General features: G+C 31.6%; 1 protein-coding gene across 2 annotated transcripts in view; it reads right to left on the bottom strand.

Annotated features, from left to right (window-relative positions):
• Window positions 1–25953, bottom strand: part of LOC115883685 (SPARC-related modular calcium-binding protein 1) — a 142625-nt gene extending 116672 nt beyond the window's left edge. For both annotated transcript variants that reach the window (XM_030902075.1, XM_030902083.1), the window contains exon 1: window positions 25593–25953. In XM_030902075.1, the coding sequence (XP_030757935.1) occupies window positions 25593–25688 (96 nt within the window). In that variant the 5' untranslated portion in view covers window positions 25689–25953. The remainder of the gene's footprint in view (window positions 1–25592) is intronic.
• Between the last annotated feature and the right edge of the window lie 291 nt (window positions 25954–26244).

Raw genomic sequence — 26244 nt, 5'->3', positions numbered from 1 at the left:
TTATATGTAAAGTCAAAGGTCAATAAAAAATACCGACTTGGGTTTATATCAATTTGGGAAAAAAATATGTAAAATAAAATTCTATTTAGCCATTATATACTTGTCAGTTGACGACTGGCCAAAAGTTCCTTGTGCGTCGCCGTCTATCTACATTTGTTTCAAAATAAACGGTTTTAATGATAATGATTAGGCTCATGAAATGGAAGGTGTAGTTCATCGCAGTCGTCACCAGGCTAGAGGAATTATGTATTTTATGTAATAAAATTAAGTAAAAATATTGTAAATTGTTTAACTACGTAAGTGCCGATGACCAGCAAGGACAAGACTAATACCCCAATGAATTTAAGGTCGCTAGTGGAACCAAAATCACATGAAGCTGATTTTTGGTTAATATCTAGCTTTGGTCGCCCTGATTAATATACAAAAAGTCCCCACCCCTGCGAGGGTGCAAACCACCTCAAAATCACCCCCAAAGGTACATTTTTTTAGTTTTCGCCCAGGAGAAGGTCGAGTTAAGGCTTTGTTGCGCAGTATTGTTGTTGAATTTTACGAACCGTAGTTGATCTAAAGTTTTTATTGATTTACCGGCTCCATATAAAATTAAAAGAAATTCTTCTCCTACAGAAATTAATTCACTTTTGTTGGCATTTGACGTTAAAAAAACTGCCACTTTCCTTTGTAATTCCGGATTTTTTTCTAAAAGCTTATAGGTTGACAACTTTCCCTTTTTATAAATTACCGAAGTCGTGCCACATCCAGAAATGGCATGGCAAAACAGGATAGAAGTTGTAAGGACACCTATCTGGTTCTACAGGGAACCTATGTGCGTGCTTTTATTGAGTTTTGTAGCTTGGCCAGGTCTTAACATAAAGATGTTGTCGGATTTTATTTTAAATAGTAGTAAAACCATTAAGTCAGTGTCTTCTCCAACCAATGTTACTCGAGTTACTGATTTTCCTAATTCTAAAACTTTGCCCACTATAAGTATATCTGCATCACCGTCTGTCTGAAATACTTGAACACCAGCTATTCAGCCCTTCATTATAATCGATTATATTTCGGTCGGTGATTCCCCAAATTTATTCCCATCGCGAATCGCGACTGCTTCTTCTTTGGTGGCGCCGGCGCAACCTTATGTCTAGGCATTGTGTTTCTATTTATAGACAATGGTCTAGCGGTAGCATAGTTTCAAACCCATATGAAAATTTTCGTACGTATAGACTTACTTCATTAGAGATTTAAATTATTAAATATAAGTAAACATTAAAAAACAAAACTAAAATGTGAGAAATATATGTCATTTTTTTATCTTGAAGAGAGCTAAGAGCACGGTAGGGCCACAAGTATGGCACCGTTTGTTTTTGCGTTAAATTTAGTTTTTCTATTTATTTATTGCCAGAGGCGCTAAGCGCATAGGGGTGGAGGGGACGTTCGCCCCCCCTGTCCCCCTATACGACACGCCACTGCCAAGAATTACGTTTCTAGGTACATAAACAAATAATTAATTTTCATAATTTTATTTTGTATTGAATTTTGAGTTAATACATTTTTATTTTTTTTTATTTCACTAATCCATTCATAATATCACAAAGAAAAAAACATGTATTAGAGGTTCGCAAAGATGCAGACTGAACTTGTCTGTATCTTTCGGATTGTCCAACAATTGTTAGTTGAAAGTTGAAATGCACTCGGATATGCCTGATATAACGGGACGTTTTTATAGCCATTGTCCATGCGGGTGCAACCGCGGTATAACGTAGATATGGTTGTATTGTACAGGCATATGGATTTACCTGGTCCCATTTACAAATTATTTTATGAGCTAAAAAATTCAATAATCTAAACAAATCAAACTCAGAAAACAATCTCAAAACTAAAAACCATGGAATAATAAAATTTAAAAATATTATTTGCAAATCAATACAAATTGCAATTTTTATTGAATTCTGTATTTTTGTATTAACCCTCTGACACGTACATAACTTGTAACAATTTTGTTCGTGGTGTTATTGGTCCTTGTATTCCTTAGTCATTGAATTTTATACATTATACAGGGTGAGTCTTAAATAAGTGCAAATATTTTAAGTGGTAGTATATTTCGACCCCAGAAACACGATTATGAGGTTTCCTCGAGAAAAAAGATTTTTTTTTAGTTTTTTGTTGAAAACTATAATTTTTTAATAATATGGCAACATAGGTAGTAGATTAAATCCAGAAAAGATTCAGTGGATCTCGAAATTTTAGCAAAAAATATTTTTTTTTGGAAAACGATTTTTTACTAGATGTATAAAAACGGTCTTATTCGACCTATCATAATCTGTCCACTATTTTTGGTCTGATGCATTTTGATATCTAATATAAAGTATATTCACACTGATAAGTCTGATACAAGATGATTTATTAACACTGCGTATAGTAAGAGATGACATTTGACCTTCTTGACTTTTAGCTTCCAAATAATTAATTCCAATGCGTTAAATTTGTGTTTTTAATGACCATTTAAAACTAGTAACCAGCCTGGCAGCAGTGTCAGATAAATAATGATACAACTCTCCTTACATAAGGCCACTGAATCTATAAACATCATCTACTACAACATAAATGCAAATGACTTGTTGATTTTGGGGGTTAACGTGGCGCGTGTATTAAGCAGAAAAATTGAAGTACTGAAAAAGTTAATTACCCGTAAACTCAGACAAATGAGACAAAAATGATCTTAAAAATAAAATACATTTAAAGATTTTTCTCCACTTTTTTAATTAAAGATTTGTACGTTTTTATCTATTGGCATATACAGGTTGGTCCGAACTGTATTCCGGAAACTTCAGCAGCATAATCTGCAAATAAAAATAAGTAAAAAAGTTTGTATAAATATATATCCTAAAATGCTTAGTTTCGGAGATACAGGGTGTAGAAATTTCATTTTTATTTCGATTTTTTCCAAATAATTTCTGAAGCAATGTCAATATTTCGATGAAAATTGTGTAACATTTTTTTAACTGGTTTGAAGAGTAATAACTTTTCGTTCGTACCTGTATAAAACTATAGTGTAAAAAATTTACATTTACGATGTTTTTTTACGTAAAAAAGGTCTCTTGATAAAAATCGCTACGAGTAATGGTTCTCGAGATATTTGGAATCGAAATTATCAATACCTATCATCATTGACATAAATTAAACATGTTGACTAAATACTTAATAGACTGAAATCATAAAGTTCAAATGTTTTTGTGCCAAAAATTCAATAAAAACCGCTTAATCATCATTTTCTTGTAGAAAAATTTATGATTAATTAAAAAAAAATAAAAAAAAAATTACAAATTTATTATTTCAGTTAAATATCTATCTACTCAACGTGTTTATTTCTTGTCAATACAACATGTATTGACTATTTCCATTATAAATAACTTGAGAACAGTTACTCGTAGCGATTTTTACCAAGACATATTTTTTACGTAAAAAATCTCGGAAATGTATATTTTTCACTCAGTAGTTTTATACAGGTACGGACAAAAAGTTTTTACTCTTCAAAATAGTTAAAACACTGGTAGGTGGCGCCCCAACAAATAGGAGTCATATTGACACCAAAATCAAATTTCTCATATCAAAAAACTCCCAGACACCAATTTTCATCCAAATATTGACGTTACTAAAAATGAAACTTCTACAACCTGTATCTCCGAAACTAAGCATTTTAGGACATACATTTATACGAACTTTTTTACTTATTTTTATCTGCAGAATATGCTGCCGAAGTTTATTTCTTTCTGTATCAATAACTTAATTCAGAAAAATACTTCTTGTTAACATCTACACTGAAAAAAATATTGTTCATAATATTAATGAACATTTATTATTAACTGTTGTTTTATTGGGACAATGATTTTTTTCAAAATGAATGATTTAATTCATTAGATTAATGAACTTTTTCATTATATTTATGTCGGCTTTTGGTTCAGTGTAACTTAGTAATTAATAAAAAGTTTAATTAGAAACTCAATCCCTGTTTGAATTAGACCGAGCTTAAGAGGCTCATAAAACACATCGTTGTTCCTTCATATGAAATTGTTTAATTCAGAATTTAGGTAACTCTTTGGAAGAAATCTTTACACGGCACAGTAGAGATAAATTAATAAATTTACCTATCCTAATTTGTTTGTTTAGATTATGGTTAATCATTCAGAGCATATTCTTCAATATATTGAAGAAACCAAATTTTCTTCTCTAATTCTTTGATATGTATTTGAGGGGAACATCTTTTCAGGATAGTAATTTTATCTAATAGATATACCGGATTGTTACTTTTCACCCTGTATGCGTACACGATACTTGCATACAGAAGGAGCGTAACACATAAATTGCATAATGCATTCTGCAAATTTTGCATTTATATATAATTGCATATGTACACATTGTGTTAGTCATAACAACAATATTTTCCATCGATTTTCTAAAAAGTGGTTTAAATAATTATCACAATTAAACAAATAAATACAAATAACATGGATGATAGTATATTTTTTAGTATAAGTTAATAAAATGACAACTATGTTGAATAGAACTATTAGATAATAACTATTATTAAATGAACTCACCCAATAGAAAGGCTGAAATAAGTGCAAAATTTTAATTAAAAAAAATGGCATATTTTTTTTAATTTTTAGTCAAAAAACATAATAATATCTTGGTAACATTGCAACATAAGTAGAAATTTACAAGAAAAAATCCAAAAAAAGATCCAGTAGTTCTCAAAATTTGAGAAAAAAATATATTTTTTTAAATTTTCAAAGTAAAATAACTCGGATATTTTGGACATATTTGGAAAATGATATAACGGATATGTCGTGAGTAAGGCTAGCTTTAAACACTCAATTAAATCGGAAACATCATATATACAGGGCAGTTCAAAAATAGAGGAAGCCAAGTCTTTTTTTTCAAAGCCAAAAATTTTCTCTTAAATTTCTCCAATGGAGGAATGGTGAGAATATAAGAATTGTGCACTTTCTTGCTTTAGACCATTCTTCCTTGTTTTTAAAAACAAAGTGGTGGAAGAAAGTCAAACATTTGTAATTCCAAATGTTGATGTCTCTGTTTTGAATTAGCCTATGTTCAAATGGTATTCTATATCTTCTATAGATATTACAATTTATTTTGAAGTTATGAAGGGCATAGAATAGGTACAGATCTCCCGTTCAGAGTTTGGACGCTAAGAGGCAAGTAAAAAAATCTATTTTAAATTTCGTCTTTAGGGCATATCTCTGGACTGACTGACTATATTTAATACCACTTTTTTATATTATTGAGATTTTTAACTAACCACTCACATTCTATTTTTCTTTAAGGCAAGACTACGCAGCCCAGGCCTTGAGGACTGTGCTTGCGACACACATACAGTTTTTCCTAATGTCAAAATTGCGCTTTCGAGGCTACCATACACGCAGAGGCTAGACGGTCTACGCAGGCCGATCTACGCAGTTATTCATGATGCATTTACGAATAGGATTTCGTGGACTGTATCTGTATAGTAGAGTGTCCTATTTTCATGTATTTTATAGGGTTTCTCGTTTATGAGTAGAGATGCAAAGAAGCGGTTTTCACATCACTGTGCTTATTTTTTAAACTAAATGTAATAAAACTAAAGAATCTATGCACAGATTTAACACTAAGTTAGCCAGGTCAGTTAGAAAATTAGAAAAGTATTACAAAAATATGAAATTCTTAAAATCAGCAAATATTTTTTTAATATAGGAGAGTAGCTGTATTATATTGTACCATATGATTGAAAAAAAAACGGCGCCCAGTTGGCTTATAAATGAACATCAATGACAATGACATTCCCCATATAATTTTACATATAAAATGACAGCGATCTTCATTTCGTAGCCATCGCTGACCGTTTTTTTTCGATTATATGGTACTATTTATTGTACATGACATCAAATATATTTTCCTTATTTAAGGAGGGAATCTAATCTGGACTATGATATCAGAAAATTTATCTATCCAAAAATATGCATGGATTTCCGGTTACATACGAAAACTATTTTATTTTTGACTTAATATTTTGTATATAATTGTTTATTCTGGTTCATTTTCCTGGTTATTAGTCAGTACTACAATGCAATTGTTGCATTTAATTGATATTCTAATCTATAGAATTCATAAATAAATCATCTTATTTTACTGTTATGTGGTATTTTACTGAAAAACGGTCTTTATATCATAGTGCATTCAGATGTTATGAACTCATTTTACCAAGATATGATTAAAGCATTTTTTTGCATATATTCCAGATTAAAAATACACTAAAAATTGATTTACTAATTACTATTGCAATGTCTTAACTCTGTAAAAACAGTAGCGTGCCGTGGGTAAAAGGGCGGGGTGGGTGAGCTATGTTAAGGGCGCCGGGTACATGCAGAGTAATTCAAATTGCCGAATGTGCGCTTGGATTATAGGATTATACAGTACTTCGGATTATAGGGGTTTTATTGGGATGTATTTATTCATATATTATTACATTACTGTACTACTAGGGAAAATACGAACAAAAAATAAAACTATCTTCTTAATTAAAATTTTAAGCGTCTTGTTTTTAAAGACTTAAGTTTGTTTAATAACTTATCATAATCGATTAATTGTGCTTTTTCCGATTCGATACTAAGTAATGATAAGTTGTTTATCCTTTCCTGAGTCATTGAACATCTTTGGAAATTTAAAATTTTATTTAACCTGCTAAATCATCTTTCTGCTCAAGCGCTGTTAGTGGGTATGGTAAAAAATATTTTTAACAAAACAGTGAGAACAGGATATGAAGCATCTAAATGGTTTGTCATAATAAAATGAAGAATTTCTTCTGTTCGAAGATTATTACCATCATGTCTAAGCTCTATAAGTAAGTTACAAAATATTTGGTATTCATCTATAATGGAACTATTAACATCTTTTCCATAAGACAATTGAAGATCCATTAAGCACTTGATATTTTCTTCACAGTTCTTAAAATCCACTAAGCAAGAAAACTTTTGACGCAGTGAATTAAAATCAGAAAATCTGTTACACAAAGTTGCAATAAAAACGTCTAAAACAGTGTAATAGACAGAAATTTTAAATCTGTCTTTGGCGCTTTCAATAACAAAATCCTGTTGTTTTTCGTCGTGATATGTTTTTGTTCTCCTAACTTGTTTATTGGCAAAATCAATCGAAGTTTTTGATTTAGTAGTAAGTTTTATGGCATCTTCCTTAAATTTACTCTTCATTCATCATCTTCCTTCACTAGGGCGCGTGACTCAGTCAGTGCTAAGAGCGGAGGGGGCAATCGCCCCCACGTGCCCCCTATACGGCACGCCACTGCATAAGAATATTTATTAGAACATAATAAACATATAGGTGTAGTAATGAGGTTTTAGCTCGTTGTTTTCAGTTAATTACCCCGATTCATTAAACAGAAATATTTGTAAATTGAAATGGTGGATTCTGAAAAGCGACGTGACACATTATGCAATATTAATTGGAATCGAAACGACTTCCTTCTTTAATTATCTAATTTGCTAATTTAAAATTAATATACACAGAAATGAAACCAGTAACACTACCAAACTTGTTTTGTCGCTAATATATGACAAATATTTTATTAAAACTAACAATATTTCTTTTTATATTGATGTATTTGGTTAATTCTCTATAATATAGTATTTAATTAAGGTCTGCAAAACTAATTTGAATGATTGCTATTTTTTAACTAAATAAAATTGTGATACAGTAACAGCCAGAAATTACTGAACGTGAATAATTACTAGTAAAAGCTTACATTCAGTGATATACAAACTTTATGGTTGATTGACGAAATATGAAGATGCGCAACCTTATGGGCGATTTCGTGGCACAAAGCCTGTCCGAGATTTAGTTTAGCTCTGCGCTGCTGCACACTGATAGTCGTTTACAGCGCAGCGGATAAGAAATACTGTACCGTAGTTCTGCTTTCAGTCGACAGAGTGAGTGGTTGCCGGAGTGAGTGCTGCCAGAACTACTAACGATTTCTATCATTAAACAATTTAACATAATATTATATGATTAAACAAAGAACGGCTACAGAGTTGGCTGGGAAATGAAGATCGCTTTTATTTCATATGTAAAATATTATGGAAAAAGTTGAATCGTTATTTCCAAGCCAACTATTCTAGTTACCTACTATTCGTTACCTATAAAAGAATTTATATTTTTGTTGTATATTGATGTTTAGCACGAATAAATTTTCAATACATAAACGCGGATTTTTCATCCAAATATATTTTCGTCAAATGTGTGTATTACAGATATTACACATTTTAATATGGCAACACTGTCGCTTTAAGTCCCACACCGTCTTCGATATGCCTTCGCTGGCAGAATTAGAGAAAATAAGTGTTTTATGCGTTGGCCGCAGCCGATTGGTGTCTCCACTGTACAGCACTTGGGACATAAGGGGAAATCAAATCAGCCTTGTCACGAATTCTGCCATTATGTTGCGTATCTTCCCAATTCTTTCAATCAACGATATTATCTTTTACTAGAGCTTACCAGTGAAGCTGGAAGCTAGCATTCAAATATATTTTGCTTGTTCACTATCTTATAGCAGTTCTTCGTAACTTCCTATTAGGAAATACTAAATGTTTTAGGTAAATGTTGAATGAATAATAATGAACTTTATTTGTTTATTATAATGTGCTTCTTATATACGGGTGAGATTCCTACGATGTTCTCTATGGGTATCTCGGAAACTACTGGAGATAGAGAGTCGGTTAAATGGGGAAAGAATTGCAGTTTTGTGGGGTCATAAATATGCGCCTTTCAGATTTTTGAAGAAGTTCATGGCTTACTAGATATTTCGAAAAACACAAATTTCGGCTATTTTAAAAATTGTCCCTAATTCCATTATAAGCTATTTTAGACAAAAAGTTTTCAAATAAAAGTTGTAGATAATCACATCCTTAATGAGACTGTGTCCTCCGTTTTTTTCTAAAGCCTGTCATTTTTGACATATGACACAAACATAATTTTTTTTAAATAGAAACCATAGTTGGCCATGACTTCATAAAAAGCGCCATTTTTTAAACTTTTTAGTGATATAAGCTATAATATCTTTTCTTCGAAAAATTACTGAGTTATAGCCAATTCTTATGATTTTTAAACAATTTTACTTAGTTAGCCATGGAGACAAGTTCGATCGTCTTTGCTCTCATAAATGTGAAGCTTCATAAATGTGTCACATCCAAACTTTGTAAATTAAAATAAACAAAAATTGTAAATATGAATTTTTCAAATGAAGGAAAGCGTGTAGATACTCGCGCATCAACAGAATGGTTCCAACATGACTTTCACTATGACACACCACTTTCCACCCCACCATAATAAAAGAAATGTCAAAAATTATTTATATCATAATTATACAAACGCAGGGATAGGAAGAGGTGGACTAATTGCATGGGCCTCCTCGATCACCCGACCTATCCATTTTAGCATTTTTTATGCGGTATAGTAACAATAAGGTTTACAAAAGAACTTATGAATTAAGAGAGGCACTCGAAGTGGCGGTACGAGAAAAGTTTAATTAAGTCGACCGGTTCTTCTGTGAGAATAGGTAATAATTCAGTTTTAAAAAGATGCAACTCAAAACAATGGCGGATTTCTTAAACATTTTCTAAAATAACTTAAAGTGTATGTAGTGTAGTGATATTACTTTTTTAAGTGTTTTAGTTTGTGTAATGTAAATTGTAAAGAACCGTTTAGTAATATATTCTGACTTTTTATAAGTTATTAATCATAACAGAATAAGAATACCATGCAATCTAAGTGACATTAAGTCAAGAAAGATAAGAATTGGCTATAACTAATTTTAACTTTTTTAACATGTCTTGTCTTCATGAAAACCGTTCTCTAAGAAACGTAACATTCACCGGTCAACGTATCCTCAAAAATGTATGGCCAAGAAAAGTTGAACCAATAATCCTACACGCTTTTCTTCATTTGAAAAATTCATATTTACAATTTTTGTTTATTTTAATTTACAAAGTTTGGATGTGACAGCTTCACATTTATGAGAGCAAAGCTGATTGAACTTGTTTCCATGGCTAACTAAGTGAAATTGTTTAAAAATGATAGGAATTGGCTATAAGTCAGTAATTTTTCGAAGAAAACATATTATACCTTATATCGCTGAAAAGCTTAAAAAATGGCGCTTTTTATGAAGTCTTGGCCAATTATGGTTTCCATTTAAACAAACATATGTTTGTGTCATATGTCAAAAATGACAGGCTTCCGAAAAAAAGGAGGATACAATCTCATTAAGGATGTGATTATCTATAAGTTTTATCTGAAAACTTTTTGTCTAAAATTGCTTATAATGGAATTAGGGACAATTCTTAAAATAGCCGAAATTTGTTTTTGCCAAATATCTAGTAAGCCATGAACTTTTTCAAAAATCTGAAAGGCTTATATTTATGATCCCACAAAACTGCAATTCTTTCCCCATTTAACCGATTCTCTATCTCCAGTAGTTTCCGAGATACCCATAGAGAACATCGTAGGAAACTCACCCTGTATAGTGCCTGAAGAAACTATAATAAATTCACGAAACATAGTTAAACAAAATATATTTTTCCTTTTAAGCCTTTCCAATACTCAAGTTTTTTCTACACTAATATAGACAGTACTACACTTTCAATAATCCGATATATAAAAATTCTAATACTAATAATTAACACAATACAATACAATATCATAATATTTTTCAATTATTTATTTATTAATTAGTCCTCCATTCGCGAATTTCAAATTCCAGATCTTTAAGCCTGGGCTACTCGAGAACGGTTCTGAAAGGAGCTGTGCGTGATAGACTGGTGCCTAAACATGTCAATTGTCAAGCTGAAAACATTGTCAAATTTGAAAAACTTAATCCCAAAGGATGTTTTAAGATGGATAAAGTGGGTATTAGTTTCTCCATATCTCCATAATTTTTCAATCGGGAACCAAAAAAAGTCGTCAACCGTCAATCTTTATACTTAACTTCACTAAAATAGTTGGGAAGTCCGAGCACTAATAATATATAGGAATAATTCTGAACTATATGACTCAATTGAATGGAGGTAGAGTATCGCGTTCTTGGACAGTTCAGAGCTGCACAACTGCGTGAATCGAGGACAGTAAATGTTGAAAATCATCTCCACCTTATGTAAATAAAAGTGCGATAACTTGGTCACAACATATATACCGTATAGACACTTAAATAAAGCCATAAATTACATAACCCTGATTTAATGATATGCTTCGTAGAATCATAAATATGCATCCATCTATGGATTTATGCAAAAGATGCCATAAACCATCGACAGTAGGTATTACTCTAAAATTATTTCGACGTCGTTTAGTTAATATTGTAATGGTCCGGGTTCATTTTCAACGCCCCAAAGGCACTGCACTCCTCTTTATGCATTCCCATTTTCATTGAATTCCATCTACCTGTATGTTATTATCGTAAAAGGCTTTTAATTGCTTTAAAACCGGTCTGTCGCTCTTTTCCCATTCCGCCACTATTTACAAACGCGTCTGTAAATTCGAAATTTCGGATTGTGGACGGTATGAATATGAATAGGCTCCAGGGTTGGACTTGCAATAAAGCAATATTTCTTGTTAGAAAACTTACTATTAAAGTTCGCGAATGTAGAATATTCTACATCTGATATTAAAATCAATAAAGATAGTGATTAAAAACAGTGATATACAGGGTCCGGCGTCCGGCAATAGTGCGTCGGGCATCCTAGAATAAAAAACTTGGGAATTTTATTTAAGTGTAAACCTAAAGTACAAGGATGTTCTAGGATGTATTTCAGGAAAATATTTTAACTTCTAGAGGGTGGCTCAAAAAAGTGTGGGTGGATAGAGATGATTTTTTTCAATGGAACAGCCTGTATATTATTGCATTTTTGGCTTCCTTTCAGATCACTTTACATAATCCTAAGATATGAATAACATGAATATAAATAACATGAAATACATTTCGATAGTTTCAGAGATATTAATAAATAAATAAAAAATTTATATATTTCAACCTTCATTAAAAAAAAATATTAAAAATACAAGAACTGTCCTGAAATCAAAACAATATTAGGTATTTACTTTAGATTATATATACTTAACTTTGCTATAAATATCGTAATCTTAAATCATACAGGATGTTCAAAATTCTAAGCCAAACTTTCTAAAATATAAAATAATTTTCCTTTGCTTTTTTAAATGGAACAGTCTGTACATTATTTTTTTATTAGATGGAGAATTAAAAAATGAACATTTTTTGTATTTAAAGTATTTCAAAATTTTTAATGGTTTCGCAGATACACGCAGTATTATTTCATATGGCTTCTCTCAATAGTGAAATACGAGAGAAAAATCATTGGGTGGCTTTGATAAAAATTTACAATGGAAAATGCTATATGAAATATAAAACCGCGAATATCTACGAAACCGTTAAAAATTTTGAAACACTCTAAATATAAAAAATTATCGTTTTTTAATTCTCCATCTATTAAAAAAATAATATACAGGGTGTTCCATTTAAAAAAAAGAAGCAAAATTATTTCATATTTTAGAAAATTTGGCGTAAAATTTTGAACCTCCTGTTTGATATACGATTACCATATTTAGAGCAAAGTAAGTACAGACGATTTAAAGTAAATATCTAATATAGTTTTGATTTCGGGACAGTTCTTGTATTTTTAATAAATTTTTTAAGAAAGGCTGAAAAATATTATATTATATATATTATATATTTTTTTATTTATTTATTAATATTTCTGAAACTATAGAATTATATTTACTAATATCTTAGGATTATGTAAAGTGATCTGAAAAGAAGCCCAAAATGCAATAATATACAGAGTGTTCCATTTAAAAAAAATCATCCCGATCCACTCACACTTTTTTGAGTCACCCTATAGAAGTTAAAATATTTTCCTGGAATACATCCTAGAACATACTTTAGATTTGCACTTAAACAAAATTCTTAAGTTTGTTATTCTAGGATTTGTTATTCTACCGATGCCCGACGCACTATTGCCGGACCCTGTACAAATAGAATTATTTTATAATCTATTTGTTAATTAAGCTGAACAGAAAGAAGCTACTGAAAATCTGGATATATTAGCATTAAAGCCAAAAGCTTTCCAAAATTAATATATTTGTTTATTGTAATCCACTGATACAAAGTTCTCAGTCATTCAACTCGCTGGGCTTAAACCCATCCCTGGCTACTCTACTTGACGTAATAAAAATATTTAAGAGAGTCATAGTACAAGTGTTATTAATTAGTTTTAGTAATTTACGATAGACGAATTAAGCGTGGCCTGTTGACAGAAAAGATTAAGAAGTAAGAATAATATAATGTAGTAGGTACTTAAATTACTTCTATTATAAATTATAATACACTTAAGAAATGGTTAGTAATTTGATACTTTGTAGGGTACAACATTATAATACCATCATATCAATACTAATATTGTAGGATATACATTATAATACCATCATATCAATACTAATATTGTAGGATATACATTATAATACCGTCATATCAATACTAATATAGTAGGATATACTCTCAAACTGTCAAACGTGAGACGTTATCTTTCAAACGTCAACCCCCGATGTAAACACAACGTAGGCAGAATATAGATACAACGTAGATAGTAGACACGGTGTAGGCATATACATATAACTAAAATATACTCAGGGTTCCCTATTTAACCCAGTGTGCAGTTTCTGTGCTGCAAGAGAAAGACAACATAACCCAGCTCCATATTAATATTAATACTGCATAAGTCTATTTCACCCGGATATCGATTGAACTGCGATTGCGCCAAACCCCGATTGATTGTTGTTTTAGTTTTGTTTGGATTATTTTTTTCTTTGTGCGCGTAAAAGAGTGATTTTGTTTAGTTTATAGTTTCCAACTATTTTTTGATATTTTTCCAACTCTATGATAATGTGTTATAAATAATAAAAATATAAATAAAATTGAAGGTTAGGTGAAATGTCAGTCAACCACTTCCCTTTAAAAAACCGACCAATTAAAACTTCTTCAGGTAAAGCATGTGCAGTTAAATGAATATCCGGGTGAAATAGACTTATGCAGAATACCATATTTTTCTTTCACTGTTTGGGCTTTATTATTTGGAGATTATAGGCTGAGTATATTTTAGTTATATTTATATGGGTGTAGGCACATCTTTGGCACGACGCCGACGTTGTGTTTACATCGGGGGTTGACGTTTGACAGATGACGTTTGGCTTTTGACAAATGACGTTTGACGTCACCATACCCCCAACGCCTGACGTCCACCCTTGTGGATACTTTATGTTATGCTATATCAAAGAATAATAATACCTTTAGTAATCCAAGTATGGAATTTTTCACAATATGGCATATAATCACTTATAAAATAATGCTGGCAAAATGCTCTAGTATATTTATATAAGCTCACTAGTTTTAGAATTTAGATTAGTTCAAAATCCGACCGAAACGTCGTGTAGTAATACTACTAACTAAATTCCTACTACTATTACTGCCATTACTCGCTGACGAGTATTTGACACGCATCAAAAGATGGTTACGCAGGGCGTTTTCTGTCATGAGCTTTTCTGTGACTGAAAAGCCCGATACGTGATGTTATCCCTCTTCCGCACTCCGGACAGTCAAAAATCTCATTACTTTGTTGCCTCTTTACTTTTTGGTTGTCGTTATTAACTGAATTTACAATTCTCCTCCATTGCGTTCTATTGTGCGCTACTTCCTCCCACTGATGCTGCATACTTATCCCCTTTAAGTTTTCATGAACAACATCCTTGTATCTTTTGAGTTGTCCGTCCGGTTTCCTCTTACCCTCTACAAGTTCACCGTAAAGAAGAGATTTCGGTAGGCGGTTTGCTTGCATCCTGCATACGTAGCCAGCCCATCTTAAGCGAGATTTAGTAATCATGACTTCATACTACTAACTAAATATAATAAAAGACAATACCAGTCCGAGAAGATTTTTTATTTTATAACATACCGAGTGCGTCTCAAAAGTGGCTCACCTCTATAACTTTTTTATTTTTCAGTTAAAAAATCGAGATTTGGTATGGTAGCATATAACATAAATTAGGATTGATTGACGTATTCAATTGTTTTCGGTCACTTCCTGTTTCACCGGAAATCTACAACTTTTGATTTTTAAATGGCACCCTCGGTATTTATTTACTTTATTCGATAGAAAATAACACTCTGAATAAAATGACATATGTCAACTTTTGACATTTTCCCTGATATAGATATATTTGCAAAGTGACAGCCTAATAATGACAAACACATCATTTGAATGACGTTGCAGTTATGAACGGAAACTTAGGATGGCGGCAATTTCAAACAGTATAACCAAGTTATTATATTATTTAATGTTCCTTAATGTTACTTTTATGTTCTGAGAACAGTAAATAGCATGTTGTTATTCTTATATTATTTATAAACAGCCATGTATATGAATTGCAATAACCATGTCAATTAAATTGCCATGTAAGGTTTATTTAGAATTATGAAATTAATAATAATCACAATTCAATATATTCACCGATGGTGTCAGTAACAAAATATCAATATATTTATGATTATAGCTTCATTCTTATCAAAATTCTTCATCAAAATATTTATCATTATAGCATTATTAGACATATAAATATTGAAGCGGCTTTAGTAAATTTAATGCCAATGATATAGCTGACATTAAGATATGCATATTGCATTTTATATTTGTTGCAAATGGATGTAAAACTACTTGAAACAAGTCGATCCTCCAAGTTGTACTGAAATACACTGTATTGAAATTTAATTAAATCATCTGTTTCGAAGTAAGACATCTTCTCAAAACTGGTTAGGAAGTTAGTATAGAAAATTATTTTAGTGGCCAACATACATAAATACATCTAATTTTAATATATCCATGTAGGATACATATAAATTTATACAAATTTATTTCAGTGCCAATCGAAACTTATCAACTTTAAGTAAAATACGTTTGTGATTAACCTATGGGCGATGACAAGACGACAATGATTGGTGATATAAGAAATTTAAATAACATTTATAAATTTTATTACATTTTGTGTTGCTAATATTTTTACATTATTTGCATGCATTATTTTACTGGCACGTTGACATAGCTTCTTTATCCCATATTAGAGTTTCTGGTTTCTGGAGAAAATTTGAAATTTTTAATAAAACTCGCTGTTATTTTTAAATTTCTGGTCTATTTCAAATTAGACTGACAGATGAGATCAATAATTAAATGAAATGGCAAATTTATAGTTTCTAGAACTGCACTTATTATTTAACAAATCAAGAACAAACAATAAATGGTAAAAAATCCATATAAAAAGTAAATAATTATAGAGTAGTGCTTTTTTAATTCTTTTTCATTTTTTTTATATCTAATTGTGTCCCTATCAGTTGCCACATGTACAACAGCCTTTAATTAAACAAAAAATAATTAGAAAAATTAAATCAACAAAATTTCTAGTAACATTATTATATAAATAATTATAAAAAAGATTTTAATAAAAGAAACATTTTCAGGTTCTGCCTTATCATAGTTTTATAAAATGTTACGTTAATAACATTACAGTTTTTCGATTAAACAAATCATAATTAACTTTCAATACTATTTTTTTAATTTGAACATAGTATGCCAACTAAAACTACACCAGTATCCCGCAAAATCATCAACCAAGAAATGAAATTTTAATTCATAGTTGTTTTCCTTATAAAATAAGGTTGCAGGAAGAGCATTATCAACATCTTCTAATAGGTGGTTTTTACGGGTTATATGTGTGTCTTTTTAGTTACCTAGGAATTGATTTGTCGAGTTCTTAAGCAGAGGTGGGCAAAGATTGAACGAGTATTAAAAATAAATCGTGAGATTAAAATTCATTGCTTGCAATCCGGTTCGTTCAACTGAATCGTGGCCAGCACGGATCCATAACATTTGAACGATGAGCCGTACAAAAGGAATCGTGAGAATTGAATCGGATCACAATGCGAGCGTGCGTTCAAAGAGTCGTGAGAATTGATTCATTGCTTACAGTACGGTTCATTCAATTGAATCGTGGCCAACACGGATCCATAAGATTTGAACGATGAGCCGGAAAAAAGAATCGTGAGAATTGAATCAGATCACAATGCGATCGTGCGTTGAAAGAGTCGTGAGAATTGAATCGGCTCACAATGCTTTCTTCGCGCCGGCGCCGACGGACGGTGTTATAGGCATAAATGCAGGTACCAATATTTACACTTGAACAAAAGCCCTAAACAAACATCATGGGCATAAAATGCAAACGATAAAAAAATTATTTGCAAGAAAAAAACTTATTTATACTGTGCTTAGTACGGGAGGATCTGGTAGTTCAAGGAGGCCATTTTTTTCGATCATCCGGTATTATATGCTATTTATTATATAATAAATATATTATATATTGAATTACGCCAGTGTCATAACATGTTGAAAAACAAATGAAAGAACTGTATATTTCTTTTTCTGGTCCCTTAAGTAATGGTCCACCCAAATTATCGCCGGTAGTGCCAGTTACGATTCTTGTTTTTATGAAACGTAAATTGTGCATATGGTTCGTTCAAATGAACGAATCGTAGGAGTCGATTCAATATGAGAAATTGAATCGTGTGATTCGATTTACTAAAAAAATCGTAATGCCCATCACTATTCTCAAAGCGTTGAATAGTCTTTTCTCGTCTTGACTAAAGACAAATTTATCGAGAATTCTCTAGCAGAAACCATATCAAAAGCACACGTGAAAATCGTTGAGTGTCCAAAAACGATATATGTTCAGGAGAGCGTTTTTTAATTCAAAGTACGCACGGACGTTTGGGTTTTCCCATTTTTAAATGCCTGTTTCTATGCGACCGTTATCGATATTCCCATTTATTTAGGTACCAAAAGGTGTAGCTTTTTAAGACGAAAAATATTATGGCGTGAAAATCAAATTAGCAAAAAATGGACTTTCATCGTTTTTCCCGTTGTTCTTCATATCCGATATAGAGAGTGTCCCAGGCTCAGTGTGCATTAGAAGTTTCTAGATAAGTAGAACATCTAGGTCTGAGATTTTTTGCACATCAAAGTTTCACAACGAGATCTATCGATTACAAAAAATATTTTCAATACGGCGGCACTTCCGGAAATACCGTTTTAAATGGGTGCCCCCATTTTTTAATACATACTTAAATTCTCTGTAAAATTTTATGAATTTTGATATTAAACACTCTATACCTAACACTCACTGTTTCTGAGAAAAATTATTTAAAAGATTTGAACGAAAAAAACTGCCTGTCAAAAATATGTGTATTGCCTAAACGTCAAATTTAGTGTTTAATGACCACAGCCACTGTGCCATAAAGAGAAAACATGTAGCTATCTATTTCAAAAATTAAATTGTTCGAATGTCATATATAATAATCCCAGCTGTCATAGAATTGAGCGATGAAAAAATTATCAAAAACCATTTTTTTCAAATGGAAACACGAAAGTTTTAAAGTGTATTTTTCTTGATTTTAACCAGTAGCCTATGACTTTAAACGTCAAGTGATGTAAAATAATAGATCTAGCCATGTCATATTGTGATGCTTTGTTCAAAAAGCAGCATCATTTCCGAGGCAACTTTGCGCATTTTTTTTTCGATCGTACGGAAATTATTAATATCAACTATTAGATATCACTAAAGAGCGAAAATACGAGATTTATTTTTATAAATACACTTTTTAAACTCTTAAGCAGGCTTGTTTATTTATAAATATAGGAAATTCAAATAATTCGTTTTCTGACAGGTGGAATAAATTGCCTGAACGTTTGACACTTAATGTCAAAGGAAGCTAGATAAAATCAAAAAAAAATATACGTTTTCAAATTAAATCTTAAATAAAAACGATTTATTTTAGGTATAGGAACCTGTATATTTAAAAAGTAATGAATTGAAAAACCTTTTCATTATTGAAATAAAAAAGTGGGTTTCCATTTGAATCAGTCAATTCCATGACAGCCACCACCATTATTGTATGACATTTGAACAATTTAATTTTTGAAATAGATAGCCACAGATGTTCCCTTTATGTCACAGTAGCTGTGGTAATCATTACATTTGACTTTTATTAGGCTATACAATTTTTTTTGACAGGTAGTTTTTTTCGTTCAAAAATTTTAAATATTTTTTTTCTCAAAAACGGTTAATGATAGGTATAGAGTGTTTAACATCAATATTCATAGAATTTTACAGAGAATTTAAGTATGTAATAAAAAATGGGGCACCCGTTTAAAATAAGATAGTTGCTGTCAACTTCCGGTATTTCCGGAAGTGCCGCCATATTAAAGATATTTTCAATCGATAGATCTCGTTGTAAAACAATGATGTGCAAAAAATCTCCGATCTAGATATTGTGGATCTCTAGAAACATCTAATGCACGCTCAGCCTGGGACACTGTACACAAGTATTAACCCAAGACTCTCTGTTGCAGTGTGTATGTTGTTTTTCTACCCATTACGATAAAAAATTATTTTTGGATTTCTGTTTGTCCAGATATCTTTGATTATAAAATAGTAAGTTAAATTAAATGAATAAAAAAAATAGACACGCATTATCTGGTTATCTAGGCAGCCTTGCATCATTTAAAATGACGGAATAAATCCGGTAAAACACCGAACAGCTTTTTCATATTAAAAGACGACGCCATCATATTTTCTAAACACATATTCACTCTAAATTGCATAATTGCATCGTGGAATGCATCAGCTCTGAAAAAGAGGCCACGGCAGATAACGTGCTTCAGCTGTTTTGACTGACACTTCGCATAATTAATTAATACCAGGACCGCTCAACAATTATTCGTGTTGTGTAACAAACAGCGTGTTTTTATTGACAAGAAATAACTTTCACTTTCCATGTCAACTTTTGATAACTTCAATGTGTCACTCCTACTAATTCATAGATTAAACCTTATGATTGATTTTATTTTAAAATTTGAAAGCAAAGTAACTACCCAGTGCTCGAAAAAATTAGCGCCTTTTTTGGCGTGGTACTAAAATTGCCGGTGCCGAAAACTCTTCTTAAACAACTTTTAATACTTCTGAACAGCGGTTATGGTTTAGTAAAGCAAAGAGTTAAACAGCTTAGGTTGGCATAGTCACGCAGCAAAATCCAAGCCTTAGAACTGATTGTCAAAATATTAGAGTTAATGTATTAAAATTAAACCTTCAATAGTAATTAAATCCTTCGGATAGGAAATAAACCTTCAATCAGAAATTATTTTATAAATAACAATCCGACTGTTGACTTAATACATGCAGGGTGGCGCCTCTCATACGCCGCGGAGGCTCCAAGGAGAACGACAGTTTGTATTGAACTGAAATGTTGTGAGCATATATAGGTTAATTCAGAGCAGTTTTTAAAAATATAGAGAGTTATACAGGATGTCCCCAAAAAAAGTTACATATCAAAGTTTTGTTTTTTGTAATGGAACACCCTATATATTAATTGATTTTCGGATTCTGGGAGAAAAATAAAGGTGAGTTTTATAAGAGAAGTATATGACTAAAACGTAAGGTTTTTGACATATTTTACATTTTCTAGAAACAAAGAACAATTTTTAAATTACAATAAAAGCTACCTAAATTAGAATTTACCCGGTATAGCCTAATATGTAGTTAAATTAACTATTGTACTTTAAACTAATTTAAAACTTGATCCAAAAAGTTATACAGGGTGTCACCTTTAAAAGCATATTACTAGTTTATTTTAAATGGAACACCCATTATATTATTCCGATATTCAATGAAGAATTAATGTCTCTTCAAAATACTATTAAGGTTGCCTACCTCTCTAACAAAGATTTTCCTAGATATTTTCATTTACATGATTTGATCTGGGTAGATATTTATTTGATAAAATCTAGGGGGGCTGGTGATTTGTCTGACGTTACTTCAACATAACTGTCTAATTAGTCCAACTTTAACAACTAGTTATCTTTTTGTGTCAGTTAAGACAAAAAAAAATCTCAGAAATTTGCCGAAAATGCAAACTTATCCTACATCAGAAAGAATTGATATGATTCTATTAGTTGGTGAATGCAGTGTGCATTCACGAATTAATAGAATACTTAAATGCTCCTGATTTTATCTAGTCTGGGTTTTTTTATGTTTTTTGTTAAATTAACAAAAGGTGTATTACAGCCCCCTAGATTTTTTTAGATATTAAGAGATAGGCATATAGGCAACCTTAATAATATTTTGAAGATCTATAAATTCCCCTTTGAACACCGGAATAATACTCTGGGCGTTCCATTTAAAATAAAGGAGTAACTTGCTTTTAAAAGTGACTAATGTTCCATATTAATTTTGTCTCACCCTGTATAACTTTTCGGGTCAAATTTCAATTTGGTTTATCATACAATGGTTACTATAATTAAATATCAGGCTATACAATACAAGGTCAACTAAAATTTAGGTAGCTGTTATCGAAATTTAAAATTTACTCTTCATTTTCACAAACTGTGAAATATGTCAAAATCCTTAGATTTTAGGTATATGCTTCTTTAATAAAACTCACCTTTATTTTTTTTCTAGAATCCGAAAATCAATTAATATATAGGGTGTTCCATTAGAACAAACACAACGTTGATGTGTTACTTTTTTTTGGGGACACCCTATATAATTCTATATATTTTTATAAAATGCTTTCAGTTAACCTACATACGCTGCCAACATTTCATTTCGATATAAACTACCGTTCTCGTTGCTTTCGCGGCGTATGAGAGGCGCCACCCTGTATTATCTATAAAATATTATACTGTTTAGGGTTATATTACCGTGTAAGCAGCTCGTATTTCCACAAACGGACTGATCAGTTTGTAAAAAAACTAGTTCATTTATATACAGTCTATCTGTAACTGGGCCACATAACGTTTAATTTGCCTTTGATTATATACAGTCATAAATCGCAATAGTCCGTAGGTTAACAGTCTAGACCGTACATGAAAAACCATGTCTTATATATACGGTCTGTGAAATTTAGACCATATAGATAGGACCTACGTTTTCACATATGGGCTTTAACATATGTATATGTAGTTTACAATAATATAGTAGGTACATCGACGTTTTTTTAATAAATGACTGTGGTGTGTTATGGTGTAATAAATGACTGTGGTAACAACAGCAAAATAAAAATACTAATTTGCCGCAATACATACAACAAAACACTTTATTTTTAACACGGGATATGCGTTTCGCTAACTATGTTAGCATCATCAGTAGTTGATTAAAGCCGAACTGTAGTTTAAATCGTCTGCTGATAGCATGGTTAGTGAAACGCGCGTCCAGTGTTAAATATAATGTGTTTTAGTGTATTGTGGTACTACGAACGGGTGTAACACAATAGAGTACACTCGCTGTGATAGTGTTTTCATTTTGCTCCTAATTTCTTTTGTCTATACAAATGATACTCTGTTATTTATACGCTTCTTGTGCATTATTTTCCAAAGACAACGCCAAAAAACGCATCAAACTTAGGATGAGGAGTAGGCCCGAAACATATGTGCCTAATAAACTATTAGCCATTAGTACCTATTATATGGAAGTAATATACAGGGTGGTCCGAACTGTAGTCCGGAAACTTCGGCAACATATTCTGCAGATAAAAATAGATAAAAAAAGTTCGTATAAATGTATGTTCTAAAATGTTTAGTTTTAGAGATTCAGTGTGTAGAAGTTTTATTTTTATTTCCATTTTTTCCAAATAATTTCTGAGGGATCGTCAATATTCGGATGAAAATTGGCATCTGGGAGTTTTTTTGACAAGAAAAATTTGATTTTGATGTCAACATGTTTATTTTTCGTCATTAATGAGATGTATTGACTACTTCAATTCTAAATATCTTGAGAACGGTTGTTCATAGCGATTTTTATCAAGAGACATTTTTTACTTAGAAAACCATGGAAATATATATTTTTTCACTCAGTAGTTTTATACAGGTACGGACGAAAAGTTATCACTTTTCAAAACAGTTAAAACACATGTAGTTGGCGCTCCCCACAAATAGGAGTCATATTGACATCAAAATCAAATTTCTCGTATCAAAAAACTCTCAGATACCAATTTTCATCCAAATATTGATGTTACTTCATAAATTATTTGGAAAAAATTGAAATAAAAATGAAACTTCTACACCCTGTATATAAGTATTTTAGGACATACATTTATACAAACTTTTTTACTTATTTTTATCTGTAGAATGTGCTGCCGAAGTTTCCGGAAGACAGTTGGGACCATCCTGTATATGGATAATATAAATAAATAATATGGATTTTAATATTTTCAAAAATGCCTAGCTGGAATAAACGAATGAATGAATCCGGAGAGGAAAAATTTGGTAATATTTTAAAAAAAAGTCGGAAAATTGTCGGGTTCAGCGGCGGCTAATAAAATTTCGATGTACTGTATCTTTGATTCTCGGCATGAGACCTACACCAAATCTTAGTGATTTAAAACCTACCAGAAACATTTCTCTACTATTAAAATCAAATTTGAAATTTGCGACTTTTTCATTTTTGCAATTTTGTAATTTTTTTATAGTTTTTATTATATTTTATCGAAAAATTTTGAATATCGGCAAATAAATCATAATCGCTGTGAAAATACAACACTTTATTAATTTTTTTATTCAGGAAAAAAAAACAGAACGCTGTAATTTCAGTCACTTTGATTCTTTTGACAATTTTTAAAAATGTTGGAAAAAATATGATAAAAATTATGAAAAAGTAAAAACAAAATTATTTTATTATTTTTAAGTGGCGTTGGACGTTGGTGGTACACACGCTAAAATAAAAAAAAAACGCAAATTTTAAAATTGTTTTTAATAATACAAGTACCTATATTCTGGTAGACCCTGAGTTAATCCTGTTTAAAATTTGGTATTGTTCTATACCAAAATTTTACCAGCTGCCAATAATAAAGCTAGATGATAATAAAAAAATTGTCAAACAATTATTGGATTTAAATGAAAAAAAGTTTTAAAAAATATTTTTATAAATAATTTTGTATCTAAAACTTTTTACTTTTTTTCTAAATTATATATTAAATCTTGACAAATTTTTATGTCACATTTCAACAAATGACTTAATAAACGATATTCGGCGTTTGTAATTCCAAAAGTCACTCTGAGGGCGTTTGATTTCGGTTATAAGGTACAGGTAGGGTTGCCAGAGCAAAAGGGAACCGGGAAATCCCGGTATCGAAAGTCCCGGGAATTCCCGGTTCTTTTGAGACATCAAAAAACCGGGACTCGAAGTTATTAATTCCCGGTTCTTTCGGGACTCGGTAATAATAATTAAAAGCTTATTTTTTGTTACATGCGAAAGATTTTTGATACTTTCTAGCGGGCGAAATCAAACTCTCCTAAATAAGTAGTGATGCTATCTCTTACTGTTCTTACTTAGTTATTTTGAAGTTTCTATAATGTTTATTAGCAATTATTGAAGTTTAAATATGTTATTTTGTTATTTAGGATAATATTGCTGAATGTATTAGTTATATTTTTTTGTGTTATGTTTTTATAGGCGTTTGCATCTTTAATTGAAAATGTTATTTTTTTTCTAATTTAGTTAAGTTGGTTTCGAGGTTGGTTGATGTAGTTTGAATTTTTAAGCTACCTATGTGTTTTCTTTTTCTTTTCGCTTGTGTTCATTATTTGTGTTCATGTTTACTTTCTACTGATTTAAAAATTTGATACTATTTTCATTTGAAACTCAATTTTTTATCGGTTTTACTTTTGAGAACGATCCCTTGATTGCTAATTGACGAACTCCACAATCGTTGAACGAAAATATTTTAGTACGGTTCTGGAAACTCTAATTAATACTAACAATTAGGGTTCAGATCTTTTTGGCCATCACAGAACCGGGCCTCGGTAACAATTAAACATTTTTTATCGAGAAAGTTCTTTGATACTTTCTAGCGGTCGAAATCAAACTCTTCTAAGTAAGTAATGATGCTATTTCTTTATTTGTTCTTGCTTCTTTTCTCTTTTGAAGTTCCTATAATACTTATTATGTTATGTTTATTGTAATTGACATTTGCATTTTTAATTCAATATTTTAGGGCTTTTGTCTCAAATTCTTTGAGACAAGATTTGATGTGAAATTTAAGTTACCTATACTTTTTTCTTTACTTGTGTTCATGTTAATTTTTTCATGACTGATTACTTAATAATTTGATAATATTTTCATTAAAAATCTCATTTTTTTATCCATTTTACTTTGAAAAACCATCCCTTGCTTTCTGATTGATGAACTGCACCACCATTGAACAAAAATTAATCATCAGTACCGAAAAAAACGGGAAATCCGGGTTACTAAGAGGCGCGGTATCGAAATTCCCAGTTCCGAAAATCAGCTCCGGTTCCGGAAACCCTAGTTCATGTACCTTCCTCGTTTTCATATTAAATGTTCTATTGACATATTCAATTAGAAATACTTACTTCTTGTGCGTTATCTCCGAAAGCCGAAGGGACAAAAAGCACCGGCAGGACACAGCATCCCACAAGAAGCGCGATCGGCTTGGACGAGGGCCACATATCGCGGCAAATAATCCTCCGTGCGCGCACACAACCTACTCGGCTACGGCTTCTTACCCGCTAGCGCATAATCGCCACACTGAACCAGCCGACACACAGCCACAGCCACAAACCTCGAAGCGAAAAACACAAACACCGGCGCGCAGATATCATACGGTCAACGATTGTTGTTCGAAAAATCGCCAACGCCGAAAAAGATCGCTAGCCTATTCCGCTGGACGCACTTGCTGGGGCTACTCGCTGTGACGACGCTGCGAGTCGTTCTGGACCCGACAAGAGACGCTGGTACTACGAGGAGCCGTACCCTGCCCTGCCGAACGGTTCGGTACGGGTCGCAGTTTGGATCTTCCGCACCAGAGCAAAGTTTAAGGACTTGTTGCTATAGCAACTCTTACAGATATGAAAGAAAAGGAATACAAGAACGCACAATATACTGCAAGTACCAGAAAAAAAAGTAAAAAAGCGAGAAGTGAATCCACTCTAAATCTATCTATGTATCTATCTCTTTTTTCGATAAGGAGAGAAAATCTTGCATAAGACACCCCAACTAGTTTTA

Source organism: Sitophilus oryzae, unplaced genomic scaffold, assembly GCF_002938485.1.
Source record: "Sitophilus oryzae breed Bouriz unplaced genomic scaffold, Soryzae_2.0 scaffold_111_pilon_pilon, whole genome shotgun sequence".
Lineage (NCBI taxonomy): Eukaryota > Metazoa > Arthropoda > Insecta > Coleoptera > Curculionidae > Sitophilus > Sitophilus oryzae.
The sequence above is the reverse complement of the archived record's forward strand: the minus strand, read 5'-3'. Positions and strand labels throughout refer to the sequence as shown.